Genomic DNA, 20,469 nt, shown 5'->3' with positions numbered 1-20,469 from the left:
ACAACGCACCCAACCGTTATTTAAGTTACTTTAGACGTTATTTAAGCCTGAGAAAATTTTAAACAATGAATTTAACCCTGGAATTGCCAAAAAAGGTGCAAAGCACAATATTAGCCCGATTGAAGGTAAAACAACGCTAAACCCAAGTTCTACCCAAGTTCTGCATTTTTTCAGCAGAATAAAACGACCCTTACTTTACAGCACTTCAGCCGCTAACTAATAGATCATTCGGTCAATATATGTAGTAGTGCTACAAGTACTAGTAAATTGTTTGTCGTAACTAATTTGAACACCTTGTCCAATTGTATCGATGAGGTTTGCGGTACTGGTCACGGCAGGCATCGCGGCTTCGATTGCCGCCACTGCCGCACCTGTTGGGGAACAAGACAGCCGGCTCGAGTACACAGAAGGTCTTACCCTTCGACCCCTTCCCCATGTGGGCAAGGCCGTGGCGCATTTCCATTTCGATCTTACGACGACATCAGCGGCGTCGAGCCAAGCTCATTTCGACGTGTTTCCCCAGAGCCTTCGACACGTGGTTCAAAAGTACAACGTCGAGGACCTCGAGTTGACGTTCACAACAGGGCTGTGGCGCCATGAACAATGGGGTAGCATCCTAGGCAACGGCCCGCATGGAGTTTCGCTGCAGGCGACGATGCACGATCCTTCGCATTGGACGGGGCTGACTCAGCAACTGGCAGGACTCTTCTCGGCGTCTCTGAACAAGATGGACGCCTCGACAGTCTACACCACGAACTCTTCTTCATCTACAACAAGTATCCACGGCATGCTTCCGCGCGAAGAGCTGTGCACAGAGAACCTCAGTCCATGGCTCAAGATGCTTCCCTGTCGAACGCACGGCGGCCTTGGCGCGTGGGTTCGACCTGTGACGCTGCTGGACTCGGACTTCCTCTCCATTAAGGTACGCGTCGTCCACGACCATGGCACGCTGCGACTCCATCAATCGCTCACGGTGGTGCGGCGAGTGGATCCCACGTGGTCATTGCAGTCGCTGCTCGGCCTCACGTCTTCGCCGACGTCTGCATGTGCTTTGGCGCGCTCTAGTGTCGTGGCTACGGACCTCGCGTTCGTCGGCTCGTCTGCCACATCCCCCGGCACACGTAACAACCCCGTGGACCACTCAACTCTCCACCAAGTCTCCTTTGCATCGGCAGCGGCGACCACTCCCTCGCCGTGGCTGGTCCGATCTGATTCTGAGTCTGATTCCACTTCTGCGTCTACTACCTGGCGAGGCGTCAGCGGCCATCGCTACTTGACAGGATACGGTCAAGTTCGCGGCGGCATTGGCCTGCAGCTGACCAACCACCACCCAACCAATGCCATCCACGTGGCCTACCACGAAACCATGCCATGGTATCTTCGCGTGTACTTTAGCACCGTTCGACTTCGATTGAATGGTGTGGATGTGGATCCGTTGACGCTGCCGTCGTTTCACGTCACAGTGCCCACCTCGTCGTCTCAGCATAAACACCTTCGTGCACCGTATGAACTGCACTTTGCAGTGGAGATTGCCCCTCTGTCGCAGCTAAGTCTAGCGTATTCGTTCGACAAGACGTTTCTGCCCATGGGGGCCCACCCCCCCGACTCGAACCGTGGCTTTGATGTGCCACCGGCGTCCTGGACAGTGGACGGTGTCACATATTTCACGGAGCCGCTGCTTGTGCCCCTGCCCACCCCCGACTTTAGTATGCCATACAATGTGATTGTACTCACATCCACCGTGGTGGGGATGAGCATTGCGATCGTGGTGAACACGCTCGTGAACCACGAACGACGTACCAACTTGCTGCTCACACTCGTGCACAAGCTTAAACGAGCGTTTGCATCTGCGAACAAGAACAAGGAAAAGAGCGACTAACTACGAACATTACTACATAGTAGTACATTGAAACGTTGATGATATTAATACTTAAGATCGATGGAAGGTGTACTGTGTAGCATTGGAGCATGTATGCGATTGGGCAGCACAACTAACTCGACTACTGTAGCATTCGACTTGACTGATAGCAATTCTGTACAGGCAACCAAAAAACTGTACTGTAAACCACTGATATTTCCCTTTAACAGTGTCCAAGCGGTACCTTTATTCACATCTGTGACATGTCTATTACGCTTTTGAATACTAGTATAAGACAGTGATATCACAAAATCCGCGACACGGATTGATTTAAGGAATTCATGGTTTTCTGCACTCCCTACAGTACGTACTGCACTGGATGCGATCGATACCTACAGTAGTACAGTACTACCGGTAGTCTGTCCAGGCTTGGTCATTGACATCATCAACATGCTGCCGCCGCCACCTTCGACCACCACCAAGACCCCGCTGCTCGACAGGTGTATATAATATATACATCTAGCTTACCTATCAATTTACCCAGCGTGCTGACGACATGTCGTTCGTAGCCAAGACGCTGCATCCTACACACAGCAGCACGCACCAACAACCACCTCAACGATGCCAGCCAACTCGAGTCGGCCAAAACAGCGATGGGTCCAAGCTGCTCGGCACATCCGCGACAAATCGCCCAAGCCATCGAATCGATGGAACGAGCTCTTGACGACGTTCCGGTCGAGTCAACGCAGCACGTGCATCATGCGGCCGCCAGCCAACCCTGACAAGCCCATCTCTTCGTTTCAACTGGTATGGTCTTGATTATTCAAACGATGTCACATATCTATCATGCTGTGGCCAGAGTGATATTGACGTGTTCTTGGGCCGGTCGAAACCGCCGGCCATCGAGTACATTGTCGTCGAGGTGCTCGTGCACAAATGTCCCCTGCATCCGTCGCATCTAGGCCGGTGGGCGCACTCGGCTGTCCGGTATGGCACCGTATCGCAGTTTCATCATTTACTCGTCTGATATGATGTTTTCATATGCGCGAAGGTACACGATGCCCAACGGTGACCAGAAGCTGGTCAATATTTGCCGGTACGTGGTGGTGCCACGTCATATATAAGAGATTTCTATCTAGACCAGAAGAAGGCCACCAATTGATTGAATTTTACGACGACCCTGAAGATTACCTCTTGGGCGTTCAAGGCAAGGTATGTACGTACAGAACCAGCCCAAACAAACAAATCATATTGTCAATTCGATTCGAATTTGGGGGTGCAATCGACCAAACCGATCCACAATCGATCGGATTGGTTGAATTTCATTGAGAAGGTTTTGATTGGGTAATAATTTTTGAGCTCATCTGAGGTAGCCAATCAAATCGATTTAAATTCCAACGAGAAACCACGCCACACAACACGCAATTTCACTCAAAAGCACAATAACATTACTTTATTATTTGCTCGATGAAATTCAATTTGATCATTTTTATTCAAAGATTCCGTACTAACAATATGGACAATTCTATGAAATAATATCGTTCGATTCGCGTTTTTCTATTGCATGGTACATACGTCAATACCGCAGAACCCTTTACAACCAATATATTCGACCTGTACAGTGCAAAACTACCAAGACAAATAACCCCGTTGGGAACTGTAGGGCGGTATCTTTTCCCGAGATATTTGCTCGATCCGCATCGAAGACGTCCATCCGGATAGCATGCGGGCACTGGATCATCATTTCCAAGCCATTTCCCATCGTTTTCGAGCCGATGGCAAGGGATGCTCATTTGAAATCACCGGCGGGTTCTGGGAGAACCTCGTGCGCGAAATGTTTCATTTGCCGTCGAAACCCAGCGGCAATTGTGCGCGATGGGTGTCGAAAGGACTCGTGTACGCAAACGTGCTGAAGCGCCAGAGTATGTTTCCCAAAGCCATTTGGGTCGAGATGCTCGAAAATCAGGTAAATAGATGTGTATATATATAATAATATTTTGTATTGGGGCAAAAGCGGATATTTTATTGAAATGCATCATCTTGCTTCATGTACACTGTATTTGTGCTTTGGGCTGCACATATTTATATATATATATATTTATATATTTGTATATTGGGGCAAAATCAGATTTTTATTCACATACCAGTATATACAGTAGGTAGCGCCCAAAAATTGCAACTTACTTTATGTGCACTGTTTTGTCAGCGCGGACTGAACAACTATTGGTAGTATTGTTCGTTCCACATATATATATATTATTTCGTGCATACATATAGCGTATATTTACCCCGTGTCATAAATGTAGTCGGCGGCGAATGCGGCCAACGTCAATGTCGTGTACTATCGTCGCATAAAAGGCAAAGCAAAAGAAAAGCCGCATCTACAAACGGGTAAACAAACTATTAAAATATATTCATGCCGAATATTATTTCATTCAAATCCTAATATATTTTTTCGATTTTTGTGTAGGGTTTAGCTTTACCAGCGTGAAAGCATGCTTATTCTTCCCCACCGACTTGTTTCAATCGTGGCTGTATTGGGATATGGCCAAGTTTGCCAATGTCATTGTCGACAACAGGTATTGATTGCCCTTTGAGCCGAAATTTCGACTTCTTGGACGCTGACGGAATATTTATAAGTGTCAAATTTCACACTAATTTCAGTCACATATGACTTCGATGTTAAAGCGTCAAAGAAAACCAATTTGATTGGTTACTTGATTATAGTTCTGGGTTGTGATTATCGATTGTCTGTTGATTTGGACTCCAATTTCGACCCGAGTTGACAATAGGATATGCTGTATAAGATCGACCGACTACATTGTCAGTTCAGCCAAAATTCGGATTTTTGTACTGAGTCGCCAAATCCATCGATCGGTTGTTTGTCTTGAATGTTGTATGTAAAAAGTGTCCAGTGTCACACTATTAAATATATAGAAGTCACACCTACTTGATCGAAGCGATAATTTGATTGGCCACTTGATTCGTCTCTCGGTTTTGATTGGTCGGTTGATTGTCTGCCAATTGTTGGAGCTGCTCGTTCGATTGAGCATCCCACTCCAACTTTGAATCGCCTTGACAATATATATATAATATATGTATAGCGACGATGTTTCGACGGACCAGCAGGCGGCACAGCTGCAGCTAGAGCTCGTGGGGGGGGAGGGGTGCCGCACCCCCCGCGCCGTGATCTACTGCGTCCGGTTTTCCCACGCGTTTCTTGTGTTTGCGTTGGCTTTGGGGTACGTTTTTTATTGCCCGGGTGGGTACCCCCCCCAAGAGCACGGGATTCCGTTTGCGTATGAAGTATGCCCAACAACATGGCCGGGCACAACTGGGTACCGCATCACGCTGTCCATCGTCGCAATTGCCATCTTGGAATTTTGGTGGTATTAAACGTGGCTGGGTGGATGTTGCGGAACAACTTGCTGGCGATTAAGAATTGACATATACTAAGGGGTTGCAATGAAAATCATATATGCCCACGGGGTTACCAGTTTGGTGTACATAGCATTAAGAAATGGTGGTGTCAACCTGCCTTTCACATACACGCACACTCCTCATTCTACTCATGACAGACTATAGGAACCCAGATACTTGTATATTATCCATCGGGTAGTAAGGCCGCAGACGACACTAAAGCAATACTGTAGTGTCCTCGCTTGAGATTACAGGGCAAATCCACGAAAATGTCCAGCTTGTACGGCTTGGCTTGCCAGTCGAGATTGAAAGTCTACCTCAACTAATCAACCAGGTAACGTGAGTAAGGAATGAACATAGTGTTTATTGCCTAGTGCGCTGCTACGAATTGAACCTGTCTCCACCCCAAAATCGAAACAACACCACGCGTATGCTCATTCCCACTAAGTCGTGCAATTAGTCGTAACGTTACTATCGTTAATAATAGCTATGGTCAAAGGATGTCCTTTTTAAACGGTTGCGTCGACCCGAGGGGTGCAAAATCGCTGCTGTGTTGGCTCGTGCATGTAGCAAGGCGGGTCCCTCTGGAAGTCGCCAGCCCAGCATACACGCGATATTGACTCGTCACCGTGTGCATCTAAAATATGATGATACATCGTCACATATGGAATAGCTCGTACATACCACACAAACAATTGCCAGCCACACACTGACCAGATGTAGGATTTGCCGGTACACGCCACTGGTACTACAGAGTACCAAGTCAGTAGAAAACACTTGATGAGAACTATTGTCTTGGTTCATGCACCAGGTTTCCATGGCGAGCTCGCAGGCGTCAGCGGCAAAAGGCGGCACGTTTGAAGCGCTATCGGGGCTACCGCTTCTTGTCAAGTTGGGGCGAATGATATATTACACTATCATGGAGGACTTGATTACCACAGAGCTTCGTGGCAGCAGCACAAACTCAATCCGACGCGCAATATCGCAGGGGGCAGCGAAAAAAATGTTGTCGAGGCCGCCACGGCCGCCAAGATGAGCAACTACGGCACCAAAATCAGTCGTATTTTGTTGGGGGGAATGAGCAGAAATACATAGGTAGCTTGGGGGCGACTTGGCTCGAGCCATTGGCGGATACAGGAACATCCCAACACGATCAGCAAGACAGGGGTGAGCCAAAACAGCACGCCGTCCCAACTCAGACCCCCGTAAACCGCGTGTCCGCGCACGACTTCTGTCATGTCCCACACTGAACATGCACACGCGGCCTACATCACAACCACCACCCCATTGAAATCAAAGCTACTAAATGACCGATTGCGTGCCCACCACGGCGAGCAGAGCGCTCACAAGTGAGGTACGCATGCTGGTGGCCGTGATGTGGGCGTCTTGGGCCATGATGCTATGGCGGATTTCAATCTACTGCTGTAATACTACTGTACTGCACTGTAAGATAACTACCAAAGAGAGTAAAAACATTGGGCATTCACGGTTGTCGTCGAGGCTTCTACGGTTCATTATGGAATCACACGTTTCAAATGGCCAAGTAGTTTCCATCGTCATTGTGGCCTGCCACGTAATAAGGTGACGTTCTTCAACCAATGTCGGATCTGTGAAACTCCCACACAATTTGGGTCCGTTACTTTGACCATCATTCCTAATTGAACCCCTTTGAAGTTTGTATGTCATGAGAATGTAGGTTGATAATCGCAGTACGCGCTTTGCGAGCTGGCAACATTCCGAAGCTGCACGCCACACTCGCTTGCTAGCTGACCTCGTCATGGCGACCAACAGCACCACCCCCGCCACCATAGAACGATGCACGCTTCTCAACGGCACCTTCAACAACCTCATTCAAGTCATGCTGGGTCTCATCGCGTTGTCGGTGCTCATCTTCAAGCGCTACCACGAACGACCTCGTCGACCGCTCAGGGTCTGTCGTCACCTTCGTGGCACCAACATATTTGACGCATGTTTCGTCGTAGATTTGGATGTTTGACGCGTCCAAGCAGCTCATTGGGGCAGGTGTGGCACATGCCGCGAACCTCGCGATCGCCATCACCCTCTCGGGTCTCGCCAAAGGACAAACGGGCGCCGATCAGGTCCATCTCCACCACCACCACCCATCGTATATGCATACATGTATCCTCACGTACAGTATATATCCATCGACCTAGTGCGCGTTTTACTTTGTCAACTTTACATTGGACACGACATTCGGGGTTGCGGTCAACTACCTCTTGCTGAAAGCGCTCGTGTATTTCGCGGTATGTAGCTACCAACCCCTCCCTCGTTCCCACCGCCATCACATCACTCAGCATGTTGCTTTTTTATGGCTGGCTTGTATAGGTCAAATATAACGTCACTGCGCTGCAAGTGCCTGGAGACTACGGTCATCCCATTCAAGTTCGGTACGCGGTCTTCCATCGTACTAGTATCCAGGGCTAACATTCGTTATGGTTGTATCCAGCGTCTGGGCGATTCAACTAGTTACGTGGCTGGTGATCATTTGCTCGACCAAAATCTTGATTGGGGCAGTGATCTTTGGCCTGGAGACACCGTTGGGGGACGTTGCCGCCTGGTTGTTCAGTCCATTTGGCGACTTGCCCAAAGTCGAACTTGTGATTGTTATGGTCGCATGCCCCGTGCTCATGAACGGCCTGCAGTTTTGGGTACTGTTGATGTGTATATTGCTGTAGTTCTTGTGAATATTCGCTATACACTTTTAAAATTCGCCTGGTTTATCGAATCAATATTGAATCCCACTCGCTCGAGTTGTGATTGGTTGAATATACTTGTCCTTGCTGTAAGAGCCAATCAAATACACTCAAAATAGAATATTAGCCAATAGCGTCGATGACTCGTGATTCGATTAATTCGGCGGCGAGATTAATTCGATGATTCGACAGGGTCTGGAAATCTGTACCGAATAATCCACAATATATATTTGTATTTTTTAATTCGGTTTAAAAGACGACTGGTTTGGGTTGATTCATGAGTATATTTACAAACAAGTGTGCCTGGTGCCGTGCGTTTGCTACGATTTATAATGTATTCAACATTATATGTATATATTGTAAACAGGAATTGGTGGATTTATGATATTATATATATTGAAAACAGGAATTGGTGGATTCATGATATTATATATATATATATTGTAAACAGGAATTGGTGGAGTCATGATATCATAATGTTGTGTAGATTCAAGACAACTTTCTCAAGAAACAAGTGCCCGATATGGACGCTGTCCCATCTTCCGATGACGCGGACGTTCCTGGAGACGCCCCCGTGGATAGTGACTCGATCAAGTCGGTGTAATCGGCGACCTGGGATGTTGTGGCTCACGCGTCGAAATTAAACGCAAACGATATTGTCGATTTTCTTCAAATTTCCCAATTTTGCATGGTTCGTTCAATCGAGCACAAATGGAGCCGAGACATCCGATTGGCAATTAATTATCCCAGTAGAAACTCGAAAATGGATTGTAGCCAATCAGTGATAAGCAATTTTCGATTGACCAATGGGAGAGATTGGTGCTCGATTCGCACGGCGAGATTATTCGATAGAACGGGGTCCGGAAATTCATACCGAATCTCCAATATTCCTTCACTTAACATTTACACGTATTTGTGCTGTGTTCGCTTTATGTTCGCAAAGACCATGTCTATTTATTTCAGTAAAGCAAATAATAATTAAATTTCTTTATTCTTGATTGACACAGAATAAAGAATGCTTTAAGCCAGTCGGAATGAATTGTTTGTTGACAGTGAATATTACTAGTATTCCACAATATCCCCTGAATATCGATGACTATTGAGACTTTGCAGAATGAATGATACTACGTATTGTCGATTTGATACAAATTTGGGGAGGGGGTGCAATCGAATCGCGCCGACCAAACCGATCCACAATCGATCGGATTGGTTGAATTTCATTGAGAAGGTTTTGATTGGCTAATCATATTTAGCTCATCTGAGGTAGCCAATCAAATCGATTTAAATTCCAACGAGAACACAATAGTATATTGATTTCTTGAGGCAAAAACTCTCAAGACTTATTTCTGCATCCAGCGCGAAGTACTGTACATATTCTTCGACCCGGTCCTTTCGGAATACTACATTATTCTATTGAAATGAATAAATCGCTCTTGTTGAGATTATATAATAATTTTCCCCTTGTTTCCCTATGAAATAACGATGACACTGTTTTGTGTGTTCGTGCCCCCTCGCAAGAACTTTGACGACAACAAGTACATCCACTCAACTTTTATTCTCAAGGCTTTGAGCGGTGGTGGTGGTACCCATACGCCTACAATAGCCACATTCGATTAGAAACATAACGACCAACTGAGTTCTCATGTTGTTGTGGGGACGATGCGTCTCTGACTATAAATACTTTAGTATCCATTACATGTCGAATTTGATCAAGCAGGGCCACGATAACTTGTTGGTTGCCGTTGAAAATATCGATTTGCCGTCGTAGCAGCGTCAACGGCATCGCCTACCAACACCCCTCCATCATATACTTGCCGAAATAAATCATTTAATCTTATATTTTAAAAAATATATAATATTTGTCAAATCGATTCGAAACTCTGGAGCCTTCAGTAGAAACGAATGTCTAAAGAGAATGGGATTAAAGAACCGCCTAAGCCAATCAAATCACGTTCATTCAAATTTCTACCAATCCCTCCTCCGCATGGGGCAAATCCGCATATATACTAATCATTGTATAAGATACGTTGTGCAAGCTTAAATTGAATCGAATGGATTCGAATGCTTTATTTGGCGAAATGACGACTCACAAGTCCAAATTTGGGTGAAATGCACAATACCGATTGATTACCTTGTTGTGGCTCAAGATCGTCATCACTTTGCTGATGTTATGCAGGCAACTGGCCCGCTTCCCCCGCGGCGCACGACATACGCCATCTAACCGCCGAACGTGTTCGACCTTTTCAACCAACGACACAAGGACCAGGCCATCTTGAAACTCGGGCAGTGTCGCCGCCTACAACACACAATGTACACGTCAACGAATACACCTCTCAAGTAGTTAGTAGTACTAAGTCCATCTGAGCTAGTAGTAGTTGGGCATGAAAAGAAGGAGTAGTAGAAGATACTAGTATGTACATCCAGCGAGGGAGGGGCGCCGTCCACGTGAAGCGCCTGCAGCCACGCCGCCAGGTCAGACAGAGTGGACGTCAATTTGAATGGTTGCGGCTGGGGGACGACGTCTTCGTCGACGTTGTGCCACGTCATGGGATGGTTGTTCCTTGACGAAACATCGTCGGGGTTAATTGGGTCGTTTGGATGTGGAAACAAATCTTCGGACGGATCGATGTCGGTTTCCCGCCACTGGTGGGAACTATGCACTTCCGTGTCGACGTGCCAGCAGGTGACGAGTCCGGTCGTCAGATCATCCTCTTCCTCGTCGTCGTCGTCGTCGTCCCCCGGGGGGCTGGGGAGTAGGGGGCGAAGGGGGGCAATAGAGTGCGGCGGGGGGTGGCTATCCTTATGTACGCGTCGAATGTCCTGTAATAGCCCCACAAGGACGTGTGTATGACCCGCGTAGATCTACATGACATCCACATTACTTTAAGAAAATCAAGACAAATGTTAGAGTGGAATGAGTTGATCAGTGTGGTTGGATTAGTTGGTTAGTACATGCGATTGGATTAGTTGTTTAGTTGATCAGGGATAGTTGGTTAGATGATCAGTGTGACGAATGAGTAGTTAGTTGGGTTCGTACCTTGTCGTCACACCATAAGAAGCGTTGGGGAATGGCTGGATGAGCACGTAGTAACTCGAGGGCGTGTTCAATATTACGCAGGGCCATTTGTTTGGAAACATGTGACGAAAGGTATGGGGGTTCGGCTTTAACGGATTTCGACATTTGAGTCACCCGACTCGCCAAGTGGCAGAGTAAGACCCCGCTTTGAAGGTGTACCTATGCAGTAGAAATATTGTTATTTTTCATAACATGCATGGAGGAAAAACAATCTGGTCATAGAGGAAAAACACAAACGACAATCTCCTACCTTAATATCGTCAAACGTTGGATGGACATGGGTGCAGTCGAGGGTGTCCAAGTACCCCTGTGTACGTAACCACTCGACGAGCAAGATTTTGTCGTCTGCGACTTGTTGGAGCTTGTGGTCGTTCTCGTTTTGTATGTCAAAATCTCGATGGATTTCTTTATTTAAAGGGGAGATGGTTTGAACGGGCACGCGTTGGAACGCTTCCATGACGTGATACAACAGTCCCCACACGAGGTGAAATTGCCCTTTGAGAATGGGGTCACTATGACAAGTGTAGATGGCGGGGGCGATCGGGGGCTCGAGGGACCGAAGCGCAGAGAGGGCCGATGAGACGTTATCTTTGGCTTGTTGCAACGTTGTCACGTTCGTGTGCACTGGGACGGGTTTGGGAATGTTGGCCATGCGATTCACAAGGTGGCTACCACAGCAATGTTAGCTTTACTTCTAGCTACTATAAGTTACCACAAAAGAACTCCATTTCGCAAGGGATCTTGGAGGAGACTTGCGGGCTACCGGTAGGCACACAAAATAACCTAATTGTGAGCCAGGGATGTTGATTGATAAGTCGTCTTCTACGCACTTGGGATGGAATAGTGTAGCCGAGGGAATGCAGCCAGTCGGTCACGCGACGGGTTTGCTCGTGGGTAACACACGGCAGCGGTCGCACACTGCTGCTGTTGGTCGACGAAGGGTGGGGGTGGAATTGTTGTGTGGTTGGAGGGGGCTTTGGTGTGGAAGGGGATGTACATTTCGCGTTTCGTGTCGTCGTGGTGGTAGTTGCTTTGAACACGGTGTATAGCAGTCGCCACATGTCGACACTGAACTGGGGACTCTCGGGGTCGTTCATGTGCATCAAAGTGGGGGGTAGCGCGTGCAATTGACTTAGAAACGTCAGGGCCAACTGCACGTTGTGGCGCTTTTGCGCAGAATTCTGAGGGGCGATGCAGCACCCTTGAGGCACAAATCGGCCTGGCTGGTCCACCAGCGGTCGTAGCTTGGCTTTTACGAAGGGTGGGCCCCCTCTACATCTGACATCAGGCTAAAACACAATTGCGCCAATCCATACCGGTACGCTAAGATGGCGGCGATTTGGCACAGGATCACTCCATCCTGAAAGGCTCGACCTGACTGTGCCAAGAACGTTTCGGCTGTAAAGTGATCAGTGCCGGGTAGCTCGTCGAAAGGCAGGGCGATACCGAGAGATCGAATCCATCGACAGACTGCGTACGCCTTGGGCAAGGGGAGTAACCCTGGGGGGGTCATATGGGAGAATGAAGGGGCGTTGCAATGTGCTGCAGGGGTGTCTGATTGGGCCAGCCATAGAGGATCCACCATGAATTGCACGTGGAAGTCTAAATATGTGAGGCAAATATGATGGTTCTGTAAGGGGGACAGAAATGGTATTCAAGGAGATAACGAACATACTTTTTTGTATCTGTGGGGAGGGTGCTATGGCAGTTGGTCGAGGCTGGCCCTGGCTAGTGTGTGTTGCGGGGGAGATTGAGCTGTGGACTTTGTCAGGTGCTAACAGCGTTGACGTATTCCACGCCAAGCCTGGCGGTCGAAACACTTTGGGAACGAGGCGAGTGGTGGGAGTTGGATATGACACGGCTACAGTGGTTTTGACTCTAGTTTTTGGTGGTCGTTCTGGAGGTGGAGTCTGGGGGACGTTGCGGTGTAGCTTGTCCACTTGACCGTGAATGTACTGCTGCTGCAGTCGCCGAATGTGTTTTTGCATCCACAGCGTCTTCAGGATGCTCAAGGTGGCGCATATGGCTGGAATTTGGCCTTCTAGAATGTCGAGAACGCTTTCGGGGTCTCGAAGGACGTGGTGATGACTGCTGCTATGTTTGGGAACGTGGGGCAGGACGACGGCTAGGACTTGTTGGATTTTGTGAGCAGATTGCGCCGTCGCCGACGCTTTGGCAGGAGGTGGCTGCAGGGTCTAGTCATAGTACATGCACAATTGGTCTCAAGTAGAGTTTCCGTGGAAGACCAACCTGTAGCGCATTCGCAACTTCAAACAACACGTCTCCATTCTGTAACACGGCAAAGCTGTCCACAAGCAGGCAAGTGGCAAGTGGCAACGAGTTTAACCAATGCAGCCACTTCTATAACGATGGAAATGTCGTGATTGAGGAGTACGTGCATAAACCATCAGCAACCAACCTTTTCACTGTGGCCAAGAAGGGGTGGCGGCGGCAGTGTTGCCATGTGCCTGCTCAAGATATGGCGCTACACTGACAGTTACGGAGTCGAATGGTTGGCTAAAATACATGAAACAAAATCGCATAGGTATGTGTCATTGGATGCTCAAAATATAATCAACCAGTGATTTATCCTTCCGGATACAGAAGCATCGTATCCGGTTTCAAACACTGCCCGGGGATTGGTCAACGTGGAATCGGTTCTGGGGCGTGGGCGAATTGACTGGTTTCGTGGCGAAGGAATCGAGATGATCCACCGAGTGACCGCCCGCCTCCGCACTCATGCCGGCGTGCTTCAGCGCCGCGGCATGGCCTCGCATGGCCATGGCGGACATGGTCATTACCCGCACGGCATGCACTTCCATGTGGACCCCGTGCACAAAAACGCTGGTCTCGCGTTCAGCGTGCTGACGTGGTTGTGGATCTTTCACCGCGCCAAGGAAGACGGCGCCGTCGTCTTGGTACGTTTGGACGCGTACTCACAGTACCATGTTGACTTACATGTAGGGCTTGGAACATCCGTGGGACCATGGGCACGGAAATGGCGACCACCACCACCACGGCGAAGGCCACGAGTTCGAAAAGGAAGAGATCGGAGTGCGACCTCGCCTTGTCATCAAGGAAGACTAGGCCACCTTGCAAACACAAGTTGTTGTCTTAAGCTGTCGATAACACAACGGCATCATCATATGTACACGTCATGGACATTGCGACCATGCATGCCATCCATGTGGATTTGGTGGAATGGTTCATTCGAGTGTGTTGGGTGATGATGCCAGTGTTCATACTGCACACCTCACGGGGCAATGACTCTTGCAGTGATGTCGATGGGTGGATTGTTGCTGGTCACGCCGTAAGTACATTCATTGCTCTTTCGATACGGCTAGATGATCCGACAGTGAGAGCAGCATGTTAGCCCCTGTCCACTACAGTACTGTATCCCGGGCAACGCCACCAGTCATCCAGTTTGAATGTTCCCATGTACATTGTCACTGCGTTGGTTTCTATCGATTGTCAGGCACTTTGGACAATGTTCACTTGAAAAGAGTGGTCATACTTAGTACAGCATTGACACTGCATGATGACTTATGGTTAGCTTAAGAGCATTTCCTCCGCATCCATAGTACGTAGTAAAGTACGGTAGAAATAGTAGTACAGTACCCTTCGTGCTACGAATTTATGACGTAGTATGTGCCACATCAAATGGTCCGGCAACGTTAACAGTTTAACCGAAAAGTCCTCGAATGAAAGTAACTATGCAAAGTATATACATACATATTTGGGTGCTAGGCACTCTATAGAAATGGCTTACACCAGCAGCGTCGTGCATTCTTCGTATCGCACGCGGTCCGTCTCGAGCTCGTTGTTGTGTCGTGCCGCCACGTCATTCTTCTTGGCCATATCGGCATCAATAAACTGCTGGATGTTCGGGTGAAACTCGTACTGGCCGCCAAAGTAGTCGTAGTACGACGTGCCGTCAAACATGTAACCGTCGGGGAGCGGGTCGGTTACATGTAACGCTTGGATGCGCCGTTTCTCGTCGACAGTTACGTCCGACAGCGCCACAACCGCCGCATGGCGCGCCGGGCAGCACTGCAGCAACAACAGGCGGAGCTTCTCGGCGTCCAAATGTTGGCCCGTAAACACGAACGAGCACGAAGTTGGCGGCTACAACAAGCATACACCCGTTTTAGCCCCCAGTCAGAAATATCGACTAGTTATACTGCTATCAGAATGCATAAAGTCATAGGTTTTTCGAAAGATCAAGAGTACATCAAAGGGGCGGAACGATGGGGTATATATATATATATATATATATAATGGTGGCTGTACCGAAGACAATGTTGGCTGGACGCGTAAAAACGCTTTGGTGCCCGTGTTGATATACATGTACCCGTGCTGACTGTCGTCGGTGAACGCCAGCGATGCTTCGACCGTCCACACGGTTCCCAGTTGCGCCACAATCGCCGCAATGGTCTCCTCTGGGACGACACCCTTATGTTCTTCATTTGACGACGACGAGTGCACCAGTTGCGTCGACACTTTGTCCATTGCCAGCGCCTTCGCCATATACGTACAACAACCATGATGGTCACACACAATCACAAAGAACTGGCATTATGCGATAGAGCACACACGCAATCAATCCATTCATCCATTCATTGTTTGTCCTGGCTTGGATATGGGACTCTGAGCTTGCAAAGTACCTGAGCGAGCCGTAGCCCAGAGAGTTGAATTGGAGGCGTCGATGTATAGACCGGATAAATCGTCTTCAGGGTCGTGTGGGGACTTAACCCGCGCTACAAACCCATCCCAACACTATATAAGTCCACGTTCACTCCAGCCCCTCGTAAGCCCCCTAAACCCCCCAATTGCCCCCCCTTATACACTATACAAGTCGTACCTGAATGCACGCAACGAACCGATTTCGGTCGAGTTTCAACTTCATTTCAAATCGGACGGCGGTGACAGAGGCTGGCAAGGGCACGACATACGTCGACGGCGCTTGCTGCCACGATGGGAAGTGCACGTCGCGGTAGCGTCGCCGTTCGGACGTTTCAAACACATCGAGGGCCAGAAACGTCGAGAGGTCCCCATCCAGCCCGTTCGACCGCAGACACAGCACGTCCGCGAACGGATTCGCAGAGTCCACGCGCAGTCGGAGGCGGGGCAGATTTGCCACATCTTGGGTGTTGGTGAGCACGACGGTCGTGACAAACCCAGGAGTCAGCTGGTCCCACAATTTAGGGAATGGGGTCGCCGAGTCTGGCAATGTCAGCGCAACGCCCGAGATGACAGTGGTGACGGTACTGAGCTGCATGGCTTGGTCGTGTTGAGTGTGCTTGACGGCAGCGCACACTGCGATCGGGTCTACATAGCCTACAGTACACGACGAAATGGTCAAAAGTTACATGGTTAGTTAAATGTGAAATATTTCGCAAAATAGTCTGTTTGTTTTGTACTTATCATGTTCATGGGAAATAGTATACATCAACATACCCACGACAGTAAGCAGAATGCGAGGCCGACGAGTAGTCAAATTGCTATCTTCGTTGCTTTGAATGGCCAGCAACGCTTGGTCGAGTTGCTGCGGAATGATCGTGGTCGTGTCCGAATCCGCGGGTAATTCCCGCGTGTCTACCACGACATGATGCCATCTACACCAGACTTCATTATATACACTCGGATATGATGCGGTGTTGAGGTATATATATATATATATATATATATTAATACTTCGAAGTATATATGTATAACCACTCGGATATGATGGTTTAGCAGTTTTCGTACTCGTTGGCGCTAGCGGTGAGCTCCGCCAGCGACGCCGCAAGGGCCCGCACTTCGCTGCCCGGCAGCCCGAGAAACACTGTCACAGGAACCACCATTGACGACGACGACTTTGTCCAAGTCGATACTTGAGCTGGTGCCTTCGAAATGCTCCATTGAGGGAAATACCGATCTTTAACGTCCGCGACAGTCTCGTCTGTTTTGTCCAAAAGAGAGTAACACCCCCGTACAAAGCCTTGGGGGATCGATGCTTGGTCGCCATCTAGGACGATAGTATATTCACCATCAAACATATGCAAATATATACATGGAACTATGGGCAATTTAAAAGGTATAATGCATCGAAGAACACCAGCAAATGGGAAAAGTGATCATATCGTAATACCAGAGTTGGGTTTCACGAATGGAATGTCGTGGGCGGCTGCAGTCGCTTTCCACACGTCCAGCACCGCCAAGAGCCGTTCTTGCATGCGGGAACCTGCGACAAGGGGTAGCGCAATCGAGCTCGACGATGTCGCACACGGTAGCCACTCGGCCACCTATTTTTTAATCAAATCGCATGATATATTGTGATTTATTCGCTATAAGCTATTTAAAATTCGCATGGTTTGTCTAATCAATATTGAATCACACTGGAGTTCTGATTGGTTGAATATGTTTGAGATTTCTGTAGGAGCCAATCAAATCCACATAAAATTTTGGATTAGCCAATAATGTCGACTCGTGATTCGATTCGGTGGCGAGATTAATTCGATTATTCGACGGGGTCTGGAAATTCGAACCGAATCCACAATATTACTGTTCTATTCTTAATGAAATCGCAGGATATTAATCCAATATTCTATAGAGAAAATATAGAGATCAAATTGCAGAATTTTGTTCCCTTTTTCACTCAAACTCGACGTACGAGGTTGTTGTCTTCAGTAAAGTCCACCACCACAAGGAGCAACTGTTCGTGTGGCGTGGCCAGAACACGCAGCGCCAAAACGTGCGTCGGAAACGGCACAACCAGCGGCGGACAATGCGCGCTTGTCAGCACAAATCCCTATTAATTAATAGCTACATATTAACATCCCCAGCCGACATGGCACTTTATAATATACATTTGTATTTATTACATATATATGTGAAATAAATATGTTGATGGTAGGTTCTTACATGCGCATAGGGCTGGAGGGTGCCTTCGATGACATGCAAATGCTGGGATTGCACCAAGATCTGGGCATGCGACACCGAGGTGCCAATCGGTCGGCCCACCTTGACTACACTTTCCAGCTATTCACAACCAGACCCATCAGATTGTTTTCCCCATCGATATATATATATATAATATTGAGATTGCGCATGATGATTCAAATATATATACGTTGTACCATGTAGTCGGAAGTTAGAACGTCGTCAACGTGGGAGGCAAAATCTGCCTCCATCCCTGCCTGCACCCACGTTCGAAGGTACGGAAATGAACTCGCCGTGAGCACCAGCAGATCGTTCGAAGCAGCAGGAGACGCCACATGTAAGAGGATCGAGTCCCCCACAATCAAAGCCCCCACACTCGCCCCCGCCACGACAGTGCTATAAGATATATACATATATACAGCCCCCAGTGAATATATATATATCCCCATATATCTACAGCCAATCAATTCACTAGTGCGAAAACCAGCTAACGTTTCAAAGCTCGACAGAATATATTGAACGCACCTCATCACAGCACTTAGCGTTGTCGTCACGTAGATATGGCTCCATTCTACATCAACAATTCCACTTGGCCATGAGCACCATTGACGATAATAATGATAAAAGGAATGAGATACGCACTCGTATGAGGCTCCAGAATGGCCATACGTTCTCCGCAGGCATCGACGCATTCCACGTGCACCATCAGTTGCTTAGCAATCGACGCAGCAACGATGTCAAAGGAGCTGCCAAGCTGTCGTTCAAAGGCCTGGATTGCAGCAACTTGTGCGCTAGCCATCCATTCCTTAGGTGTCGATCCTATGACAAACCAAGTCAAGGCAATCAATACTTCAGTATCGTAGTCACTCAATAAAGGTTCGATTGGCATACCTAGTGCTTTGGCGCTAGCTGCGACGGCGGGTAACGTGGTCGCCGTGTGCACCTACATATTATGATCCACTTGTAAAATCAAGTTGTACACACAAACTACACCGTACAGTAAGCAATTTCTCGTACAACGCAATCAAACGACGCGTATCCGCGGCGTTCGTTGGCACCGACTCGTACCGGTCCAGCTTGGAATCAGCCGGCGACACGAGCGCGTCGGGATCGACGATGCGGGCCGCGCATTTCCCCGTGCCAACGAAATACGTCCGGCCCACGCGGATCCCCGTGAGTGGTTCTTCGGCCACGACGGTGAAATGGGTGGCTGGGAACTGTCCATGCACTCCCTACAAGAAGTCAGCCTTTTGAACTGTGCTATTTGCAACCAACCTACCGCTTGGGGCGACGTGATGGTCGGAGACGATGTCGCAGTTGAAAACTCGGCACTGGTGCGCGTGCCAAAATGCACTGTCGCGCCCCGGTTCGGTGCCCGTTGGAGCCTCCGTGCGTCGTGGCGAATCGTGCCAAAGTCGTAGAAACTGGCCACGTCATCCGCGATATCCGCTTCGGTGAGGGCCCCGCGGGCCGCCGGGGTCTCGGCGTGGTCCAACTTGGCCAGCAAACCCCCGAAGTGATGCGCCAGCGCAGGCTCGGCGTCCTCGACAAGTCGCCGAGCAAAGAAGTCGTCGATGTCCGTGAGCCGGGCCATAAGCGCCATGGAGCAGTTGACCACAGTGTGGTGCATACTGAAGAAGCCCTTGACGGCGCTGGAGGGATGGACGTCCTCGAGGCCGAACGACTGCACGAGGGGCCACGCTTCCGCCGTGGGTACATCTCCTGTGGACTTTGGTTCGTGCAGGGCAATACCGATCGTGGCGTGGGGCTCCACCATGGCGCGGAAGGCGCGGATTTTGGTGAGTTCGCGCAGATCTTGGGTCATGTCGTCGGTGGCGACGTACTCTGTTACGTTACGCCAATTGCTCAGCAACGGGAGAAGCAACGCCGCGCTGTCGCTGTCCAACACGTAAAAGATCGACACCGCGGTGCGCGTGATCAACACGACGACGTCTTCGAGCGCCTCGTACTGCTGCGGAATGACTTGTTCCCCCAACAGCTCTTGGCCAGACTTGCCGAGAAACAGAAACTTCAACGCTGCCTGCGACCCGTGCGAGTACAGTCCGTCCGCGCCACCCACGATGAGCATGGCTTCGTACCCGCCGCGTCCATCATGGTGCTTGTTACCGCAGAGCGCTTGGAGGCGTTGGAGCCGCTGGTAGCTATCTTGGCCACTAAACGCTTGTAGCTGGTGCGTCCGATGCATCTCTCCAAGTAAGTGATTGTTCGCCGGGTTGAAAGGTCGCGGCAAGATCCACAACGACGTTCGTGGATTGGATGTATTCAGCGTCCAATCATCCAATCGCAGATCGTTTCACGTCCAGAATGGAGCCAATGAACGATGTCGATACAAGATAGTACTACTATTAATATTAATACAGTAGTGCGCCTAACTGTAAAGGTAACGTCCTTTTCGCTGAAGGCAGTTGATTCGAGAATCGATTTGAATCAGACTTGAAGTTTATTGAATGTATGGTATT

At 48.8% G+C, this 20,469-nt stretch overlaps 7 protein-coding genes across 8 annotated transcripts; 4 read left to right on the top strand and 3 right to left on the bottom strand.

The window, feature by feature from the left end:
• Positions 1-296: 296 nt before the first annotated feature.
• H257_10548 (hypothetical protein) lies at positions 297-1,949 on the top strand. Its single transcript, XM_009837127.1, has one exon. The coding sequence runs from the start codon at positions 311-313 to the stop codon at positions 1,877-1,879; it is 1,569 nt and encodes a 522-aa protein (XP_009835429.1). The 5' UTR covers positions 297-310; the 3' UTR covers positions 1,880-1,949.
• A 335-nt stretch (positions 1,950-2,284) lies between these two features.
• H257_10547 (hypothetical protein) lies at positions 2,285-5,254 on the top strand (the record flags this gene model as incomplete). The annotated part of the gene is made up of 9 exons (XM_009837126.1): positions 2,285-2,358; positions 2,428-2,665; positions 2,718-2,845; positions 2,910-2,954; positions 2,998-3,070; positions 3,522-3,824; positions 4,165-4,249; positions 4,329-4,437; positions 4,963-5,254. The coding sequence occupies exons 1-9, from the start codon at positions 2,309-2,311 to the stop codon at positions 5,252-5,254; spliced, it is 1,323 nt and encodes a 440-aa protein (XP_009835428.1). The 5' UTR covers positions 2,285-2,308.
• Positions 5,255-5,771: 517 nt separating this feature from the next.
• H257_10546 (hypothetical protein) lies at positions 5,772-6,673 on the bottom strand (the record flags this gene model as incomplete). Its single annotated transcript, XM_009837125.1, has 6 exons — positions 5,772-5,915; positions 5,963-6,026; positions 6,087-6,152; positions 6,215-6,318; positions 6,370-6,543; positions 6,590-6,673. The coding sequence occupies 6 exons, from the start codon at positions 6,671-6,673 to the stop codon at positions 5,772-5,774; spliced, it is 636 nt and encodes a 211-aa protein (XP_009835427.1).
• Positions 6,674-6,981: 308 nt separating this feature from the next.
• Positions 6,982-8,676, top strand: H257_10545. Of its 2 annotated transcripts, XM_009837124.1 has the most exons (6): positions 6,982-7,208; positions 7,261-7,377; positions 7,453-7,542; positions 7,625-7,686; positions 7,746-7,947; positions 8,480-8,676. In XM_009837124.1, exons 1-6 carry the CDS (start codon positions 7,056-7,058, stop codon positions 8,594-8,596), a joined length of 741 nt encoding a protein of 246 aa, XP_009835426.1. In that variant the 5' UTR covers positions 6,982-7,055; the 3' UTR covers positions 8,597-8,676. The 2 variants fall into 2 exon arrangements, with proteins under 2 accessions (XP_009835426.1, XP_009835425.1); XM_009837123.1 differs by lacking the exon at positions 8,480-8,676 and having other exon boundaries at positions 7,746-8,017.
• A 744-nt stretch (positions 8,677-9,420) lies between these two features.
• Positions 9,421-13,561, bottom strand: H257_10544 (hypothetical protein). The gene is made up of 12 exons (XM_009837122.1): positions 13,488-13,561; positions 13,319-13,429; positions 12,744-13,263; positions 12,385-12,670; positions 11,899-12,340; positions 11,781-11,827; positions 11,319-11,736; positions 11,030-11,227; positions 10,411-10,854; positions 10,124-10,288; positions 9,689-9,778; positions 9,421-9,586 (listed from the first exon to the last, which is right to left on the bottom strand). Exons 1-12 carry the CDS (start codon positions 13,530-13,532, stop codon positions 9,551-9,553), a joined length of 2,802 nt encoding a protein of 933 aa, XP_009835424.1. The 5' UTR covers positions 13,533-13,561; the 3' UTR covers positions 9,421-9,550.
• A 162-nt stretch (positions 13,562-13,723) lies between these two features.
• H257_10543 (hypothetical protein) lies at positions 13,724-14,382 on the top strand. Its single transcript, XM_009837121.1, has 2 exons — positions 13,724-13,986; positions 14,033-14,382. The coding sequence occupies exons 1-2, from the start codon at positions 13,774-13,776 to the stop codon at positions 14,153-14,155; spliced, it is 336 nt and encodes a 111-aa protein (XP_009835423.1). The 5' UTR covers positions 13,724-13,773; the 3' UTR covers positions 14,156-14,382.
• Positions 14,383-14,715: 333 nt separating this feature from the next.
• On the bottom strand, positions 14,716-20,238 carry H257_10542 (hypothetical protein). Its single transcript, XM_009837120.1, has 15 exons — positions 19,269-20,238; positions 18,988-19,221; positions 18,881-18,932; positions 18,632-18,808; positions 18,515-18,560; positions 18,187-18,385; positions 17,972-18,088; positions 17,721-17,858; positions 17,199-17,352; positions 16,817-17,075; positions 16,526-16,683; positions 15,930-16,405; positions 15,733-15,825; positions 15,359-15,586; positions 14,716-15,193 (listed from the first exon to the last, which is right to left on the bottom strand). Exons 1-15 carry the CDS (start codon positions 20,193-20,195, stop codon positions 14,834-14,836), a joined length of 3,618 nt encoding a protein of 1,205 aa, XP_009835422.1. The 5' UTR covers positions 20,196-20,238; the 3' UTR covers positions 14,716-14,833.
• Between the last annotated feature and the right edge of the window lie 231 nt (positions 20,239-20,469).

The sequence above is a fragment of the Aphanomyces astaci genome (genome assembly GCF_000520075.1).
Source record: "Aphanomyces astaci strain APO3 unplaced genomic scaffold supercont1.29, whole genome shotgun sequence".
NCBI lineage: Eukaryota > Oomycota > Saprolegniomycetes > Saprolegniales > Verrucalvaceae > Aphanomyces > Aphanomyces astaci.
This window is presented reverse-complemented; position numbering and strand designations above follow the sequence as displayed.

Coding starts and splice junctions, on each gene's coding strand:
- H257_10548 (XM_009837127.1), top strand. CDS start 311: ATGAGGTTTGCGGTACTGGTCACGGCAGGCATCGCGGCTTCGATTGCC.
- H257_10545 (XM_009837124.1), top strand. CDS start 7,056: ATGGCGACCAACAGCACCACCCCCGCCACCATAGAACGATGCACGCTT. Junction 7,543..7,624: donor AAGCGCTCGTGTATTTCGCG/GTATGTAGCTAC, acceptor TGGCTTGTATAG/GTCAAATATAACGTCACTGC. Junction 7,948..8,479: donor TGAACGGCCTGCAGTTTTGG/GTACTGTTGATG, acceptor AATGTTGTGTAG/ATTCAAGACAACTTTCTCAA.
- H257_10544 (XM_009837122.1), bottom strand. CDS start 13,532: ATGGCAACACTGCCGCCGCCACCCCTTCTTGGCCACAGTGAAAAG. Junction 13,264..13,318: donor AAGTTGCGAATGCGCTACAG/GTTGGTCTTCCA, acceptor TACTATGACTAG/ACCCTGCAGCCACCTCCTGC. Junction 9,587..9,688: donor TGCTTGATCAAATTCGACAT/GTAATGGATACT, acceptor TGGCTATTGTAG/GCGTATGGGTACCACCACCA.
- H257_10543 (XM_009837121.1), top strand. CDS start 13,774: ATGATCCACCGAGTGACCGCCCGCCTCCGCACTCATGCCGGCGTGCTT. Junction 13,987..14,032: donor AAGACGGCGCCGTCGTCTTG/GTACGTTTGGAC, acceptor ACTTACATGTAG/GGCTTGGAACATCCGTGGGA.
- H257_10542 (XM_009837120.1), bottom strand. CDS start 20,195: ATGCATCGGACGCACCAGCTACAAGCGTTTAGTGGCCAAGATAGCTAC. Junction 17,859..17,971: donor CCCTCCAGCCCTATGCGCAT/GTAAGAACCTAC, acceptor ATTAATTAATAG/GGATTTGTGCTGACAAGCGC. Junction 15,587..15,732: donor CTGGGCTACGGCTCGCTCAG/GTACTTTGCAAG, acceptor TATATGGCGAAG/GCGCTGGCAATGGACAAAGT.